The sequence below is a fragment of the Fistularia commersonii genome, chromosome 32 (assembly GCF_037954325.1).
Source record: "Fistularia commersonii isolate RoL2024-O1a breed Wild chromosome 32, RoL_Fcom_v1.0, whole genome shotgun sequence".
In the NCBI taxonomy this organism is placed as follows: Eukaryota; Metazoa; Chordata; class Actinopteri; order Syngnathiformes; family Fistulariidae; genus Fistularia; species Fistularia commersonii.
The window spans coordinates 6,271,424-6,278,090 of NC_141315.1; the positions used below are offsets into that span (position 1 = coordinate 6,271,424).

Genomic DNA, 6,667 nt, shown 5'->3' on the forward strand with positions numbered 1-6,667 from the left:
TGATCCCTATTGGGGAATTTCAAGGAAAATAATGCAATGCCCAAGACTCTGGATGTTGTTGGGCAGTCCTTGCTGACACGCATCTGCAGCATTGTGTGGACATCAGGGAAAGTGCCCCTGGACTATCGGACCGGGAAGGTGATCCCTCTTTTTAAAAGGGGGATCTAAGGGTGTACTCCAACTACAGGGGAATCACACTCCTCAGTCTCCCTGGTAAGGTCTATTCAGCGGCGCTGGAGAGGAAGGTTTGCTGGATCATTGAACCTTGGATCCAGGAGGAGCAGTTTGGTTTTCGCTTTGGTTGTGGAACAATGAAACAGCTCTATACCCTCAGCAGGGTCCTCAAGGGGCCATGGGAGTTTGGCCAACCAATCTACATGGGCTTTATGGATCTGGAGAAGGCATTTGACCGTGTCCCGCAGGCAAAACAGTGGGGGTGCCCTGGGAATATGGGCTACTGAACCCCGTTATACAGGCTGTTAGGTCCCTGTAAAAGCACTGTTGTAGCTTGGCCCGTATTGTCGGTTGTGAGTCAGATTTGTTTCTAGTGAGTGAACTCTGCTAGAGCTGCCCCTTGTTACCGATTCTGTTCATAACTTTTATGGACAGAATTTCTAAGCGCGGCCAGGGCATTGAGGAGCTCTTATTTGAGGTTCACAGCATCAAGTCTATGCTTTTTGCAGATGATGTGGTTCTGTTGGGCTTCATAAGTCCATCATCTACAGCTCTCGCTGGAGCAATTTGCAGCTGAATGTGAAGCGGCCGGGATGTGGATCAGCACCTCCAAATCAGAAACCATGGTGCTCAGCCGGAAACAGGTGTTGTGCACACTCCACGTTGGGGGAGAAGTCCTGCTCCAAGTGGAGGAGTTCAAGTATCTTGGGGTCTTGTTCATGAGAGAAAGAAGGATGGAGCAGGAGATCGACAGACAGATTGGTGCGGCGTCTACACTCTGTACTGGTCTGTCAAGAGCGAGCTGAGCAAGAAAGCAAAGCTCTCAATTTACCGGTCCATCTACGTTCCTACTGTCACCCATAGTCACGAGCTGTGGGTAGTGACCGAAAGAACGAGATTGCAGATACAAGCTGCCAAAATGAGTTTTCTCAGCAGGGTGGCCGGATTCTTCCGTGAGAAGTTTGACCATCCCGAAGGGGCTCAGAGTAGAGCCACCGCTCCTCCACATAGAGAGAAGTCAGATGAGGCGGCTCGGGCATCTGGTCAGGATGCCTCCTGGACGCCTCCTGGGGGAGGTATTCCAGGGATGCCCATCTGGAAGGAGGCCACGGGGAAGACCCAGGACACGCTGGAAAGAAAATGTCTCTAGACTGGCCTGGGAACTCCCTCCAGGAGAGCTGGACCATGTGGCTGGGGAGAGGGAAGTCTGGGCCTCTCTGCTTCGCCTGCTGCCCCCAATTTTAGATAAGCAACGGAAGATGGATGGATTCTTTGTCCTCTTAATTTAATGTGTGTCTGTCTTCAGACATTTTTTGGATCAATTTACCATGTATCGTGTGTTATGTTCAATTATGTGAAAGCCACATATTTGATTGGAAAATAAATGCTTGCACACAGAGCAATAAAGGGTCCCTGTACAGCTTGTAGACCGAGAAAATTACATTTAAATGTTAAGGTCATCATAGGGACCAGATTTCACTGTGAACAAAGAATTGTGTGAACTACAATGGGTAAAATCAATACATTGACATTTTAGAACAAAAGAAGCTTTTCTTTTGAATGTGATTAACAGATCTTTTGAGTCCCATGAACTAGCATCAACAGATTGTTTTAGACACCATGCCTATTTTATGTATATATATATATATATATATATATATACATATATATATATATGTAATTCTGTCAAAGCCAATTATAAAAATCGTATTATTTATTTAAATATGAACATCTTAAGCAGTGCAACAGCAGCCGAATGTGTTGATTTAATCCTTGTTACACCCAGGATGGGAAAAATAATTGGTCCGCCTTTCTGGATTTTATAATGACCCTGAACGAACCGTCGGCCCGACTTCTCAATGTTACATCCCATTGCCCACAGGAGGCTCTAATGGTGTATTGTCACATTATGACTTTATCAGGCTCTGTCTTCTTCACCCATTTGTCACTTGATGATGTTGTACGCTGTGATTTTCATTCATCTTTTTAATTAAACTAATGTTTGACTAGAAATAACTGATGCGAAAAGCACTGTGAAGGGCAATATTGATGCACAGTGCAAACAGATGATGTGTAGGATCGCAACACTAACATTACCATTTTCATTGCATAGTTTTATTTGCAATAAGCAAGTGCACATCTACATGTATTTACACAGGATAGCTTTATTATAAAACCTTATGCAGTGGTTACATTAATTATTAAGTCAGTCATTTACAGATGAAAAAAGTTTCAATCGACGATTTCAACCAGAAATCAGACCTGGACTAAAATCACAGGGTTAAACTTCCTTGGACTTCATTGTCATGTGGTTCGATCTAATAGTATTAAAATGCTAATCATGACAATTTCTTCACTTGTGATGCTACTTAAAAAGAACACTGAAGCCACGCAGACAAAGAATATTTAGATAGAAACTGTATTATTACACTCAAGATGAAATGACAAAAATACATTTGAAATCTAAGACCACATTAACTTATTCAGTTCTTTTCAGCAGGACAGATATGTCCTCATCTTTTGTGTATGCATACGCGTGTGTAAATGAAAATTGTATGATAGCCACAGGAGGAAGAGGAGAAACGATGCAGTGAAAGACTGTTGTGTGGGTGAGGTGTTGACTTTTTTGTTTAGATCATGTGTCTCTTCAACGAATCATAACTTGGTTAACTATGGAATGTGTAAACATATCTGATTCATAGAACCATCATCTGTGACAGGCTCTGCTGTTCTTTTCTCTTCATTTTTAATCTTGCAATTTTGAACCCTGCTTTGTGATATTTTAGTGATGAAGAGCAATATGTGGCACGCTAGCGAAGCCACGTGTGCATGGTCAAGGCCTATTTGTGTGCACATATCTTCCAACATGATTGACTTGTCGGAGGATGAGGTTGCCTTGGAGATGGAGAAATACAAAATGCCACACTTTGACTCTCAAGTGGAGAATCGGCGCGCGCTCCATCTATTCACTCTTTGTGCTACAGCTTGTCCGACATTCTATCATTGCTGTCATTTTATCTTTTAGCCTCCTTCTCACACCCCATCTGCCTTGTCATATCCACTGCCCTTTATTTGTCTACCACTTTCGACTCCTTGCTGACCAGTCTCCACATTTCATTATCTATCCTTAAGCCCTTCCCGCATGTGAAGCCCCAGGTGCGTGCTTTGCACTCTCTTGTTCATCCTGTCTCTGTATGTCATAAGTTTAATGGAAGCCATGTAGGTCACACATCAGTCTTGTGTAACTTCTGTACCCTCTGGGTGCAAAGCTTGGACAAAGCTAAAGACTGACGGCTAGAAAAACACAGAAATGCACAAAAACACACATCACTTAAAAAAATCGTAGAAAAAAAAAATAAGCAGCTGTATTTGCCAATGTTGTAACCATGGGGATAAAGTGTAAACAGCAGCTCTGTCAAATCTGTGTTTACTGTGCCTGTGCGTTTAATAAATAATTATTAGTGTATTCCTATTCTTCTGTCCAAGTGGTGTTGTTAAGGAAACAGCCTGCTGGGTGAAAAAGATGGCTGGAGATCATCAGCGCAACAGGCAGAAACTAGACAGGCTGGACACAGTCAGATGCGGCTCAGGCAGGAAACAAGGGCAGGAGAAGAGTTGAGGATTGTTTCACCGGGAGGTCAGCAGCTGCTCTGGTTCGTAGATGTTCTTTCTGATGTAGCCGGTGCATTAATTGCCCGCTTCGAATGCATTTCATCACAGGACCTCTGCAGTAACACTGCGAGCATATCTGGCAGAGCGGAGTTTGAGTTCATGGTAGCACTGTACAAAACTGTGGTAGATGAACGTAATAGGAAGTGCAAGTAGAACGATGCCACTCACAACACACATGCCCCCCAGCAACCGCCCCCCAATGGTCACAGGGTACACATCCCCATAGCCCACAGTTGTCATGGAGATGATGACCCACCAAGCAGCAGCTGGGATACTGGCATAATCGTGGTTCTGCGTGCCCAAGTCCAAGCCATGCTCGAGCAGCTGAGCCAGAGCACTGTATATTGCCATGGCGACACAGACAAACACCAACAGCATGACCATCTCCCGGTAGCAGCGCCTGAGTGTTAGCCCTAGCGTCTGCAGACCAAGGAAGTGTCTGGCCAGTTTCATGAGCCAAAACACCCGCATCATCCTCAGCACCCGCAGAATCACCCCGGCAACTCCGAGCCCGGCACCCGGCATCCCGGCCCGGGCCATTGCCATGGTGACATAGTAGGGGGTGATGGCAATCACGTCTATGATGTTCAGCGGCCGGCGGAGGAAATCCCACTTGTCTCTGGCCACCAGAAAACGCACAATGCACTCTGCCGTAAACCAGCCGATACAAACGGCCTCAACTATCCTACAGAGAGAAGAGAAGAGAAATTAGTTGAACCGACTGTAAACAGGAAATGGCAGGGGAGCTTAAGGGAGATGCATGGTGACACGAGGTACGGTTTGACAACCGGTCTATATGAGACGGAAGCAATGCGGAATGGACACGATGAGGAGGCGATGCGATGTGACGCCGGTTCGTGGGGTTGGCACGTTTCTGAGGGACAAATATAAAGCAAGTACAAAACCCAAGAAAATTGCCGTGAATCCGTGGAGAACGGGGGATTACTAACCTTCAAAGCAGAGTGAGATGCAGGCAAGCATATGATTACCACATTGATTGACACAGTAAAGGCACTTAGACATAAATAAGAGCGACACAGTACGTACAACATATGGAACTAGAGCGTTGAAGCAAATACAATTGACCCTCTTGGCCACCTCAATGAAGTAATTGGACAAAAATTCAATCAAAAATCAACTGACAGACTCGTCATTTCCCTGGAAGACACGAAAGTGAAACCCTTGTGAGTATAAAGTACATTTTTAGCCGATTACCTAACCACTGAAGGCGATCCAGAACTCAAAACTAGGTCCGGCAGGAGCAAACACAACCTCAGCGCATGCAGATAAATAGGTTGCTTCAGGCTTCCTAAAAATAATCCATAAATCTAGCTGCACAAGTCCAAAAATGAAATGAGGGTGATTCCTTATAAGTGGTTCTATTGCTTTTGGCTTATTTGGTCTAATTTAAAATCCAACAATTCATCTTCTATGCTCAAATAAGGGAATATTATGAATCTGTCATTCATCTGGTGTGTTTGTCGATCCTATGAATTGTGCAGTGTGCACTTCCGAACCAATGACGGCTCGCAGATTAAGCGTGAAAATGATGGTGAGGAGGAAGGGCTCCGACCTAATGCGATTTACCAAATAGAATTTGGGATTAATATGGATCGGCCAATTCCCAATTCCAGTTGTCTTACATGTGTGGATTCCAATATGTAACCTGCCGCCTTTCATAATTCACTGTGCTGTTTGACCTCAGGGGAATCGATACGATTCAAGGACCTGTCTGTTCTACATCACTTTCTGTAACACACTCGAGTCAATTTTGTGACTACTCATCTCCATCTATTCTATTCATGAGAATAAAAGTCTCATGTTCGCATTTAAGAATCTGCTTTTTTCTGCTTTGATTGCTTTGGAAGCAGAGGAGTGTTGAGTATTTTTAGGACCATTCGTGTGCAGAGATATTGAGAAAGTAGATTTATTCTGATGGTCCAATCTTTAGCAGAGGATATGGAGAAGAAGGAGGACCCAGATAAGAGGTGGTGTGGGTCACCTCTATCTCTCTTAAGTCAAGAGGGTTGTGACTCTCCTACCTGTGCTCCTCCACGGTGGTTCTCTTGGCCGTATCCCAGTCTGGAAGAGTGCTGGCGCACAGCATGATCATGGACACGATCACAAAAATCACGGACACGGACGCCAAAAGCTGCGCCACGAGAGAGGAGTTGGGTTCCTCGAAGACCTTACGCATTCTCTCCATCCACTTGGCGCGACCGGTGAGCGCCGTCTCGCACAGGCTCTGGGTATCCTCGGCCGAAACGCGGACGTCCATCTCGGACAGGCTGTCCAGTCCGATTTCGGACATCCTGTCGTCCAGGCGCTTCTGGCAGCAGGAGTCCAAATGCGCGCTTTCCAGTCCCCAGTAGAGCATCTCGGTGTAGAAGGACAGCTCGCACACTCCGGGAACGAAGCGGAGTTTTCCGGAGCGCACGTAGAGCATTATGAACACAAAAGCTTGAGCGTGGCGATCGAAGAAAAACTCATTCCGGTCCCGGTCGTAGTCGTCGCACAGTTCGAGGACCTCTTTCTCGGTGGCGCAGGCATGCAAGCGGCTGACGCGTCGGAGAGGGAAATCCCTGATCACTTCGCGGGTGAAGGCGTAACGGGTTCCCCCGACGTTCAGCACGCAGATGCTCTTCCCGAACTTCATCTTCTCATCTAAACTAAAAAAAAATCCTCTTCACGGTCCATTCCCCCCTTCCATGACGGAACTTTGAGTACTTGCGTGGTTCGTCCCGAGTGGAGTGGAGATGATGGAAAGGGAAAAAAAAAAAACTATTCCTCCTGTCCCCTCACCTTCCTTCCTCTGCTCCCT

At 45.8% G+C, this 6,667-nt stretch overlaps 1 protein-coding gene across 1 annotated transcript; it reads right to left on the minus strand.

The window, feature by feature from the left end:
• Positions 1-2,319: 2,319 nt before the first annotated feature.
• Positions 2,320-6,667, minus strand: kcng3 (potassium voltage-gated channel, subfamily G, member 3). Its single transcript, XM_086139835.1, has 2 exons — positions 5,889-6,667; positions 2,320-4,531 (listed from the first exon to the last, which is right to left on the minus strand). The coding sequence occupies exons 1-2, from the start codon at positions 6,500-6,502 to the stop codon at positions 3,889-3,891; spliced, it is 1,257 nt and encodes a 418-aa protein (XP_085995961.1). The 5' UTR covers positions 6,503-6,667; the 3' UTR covers positions 2,320-3,888.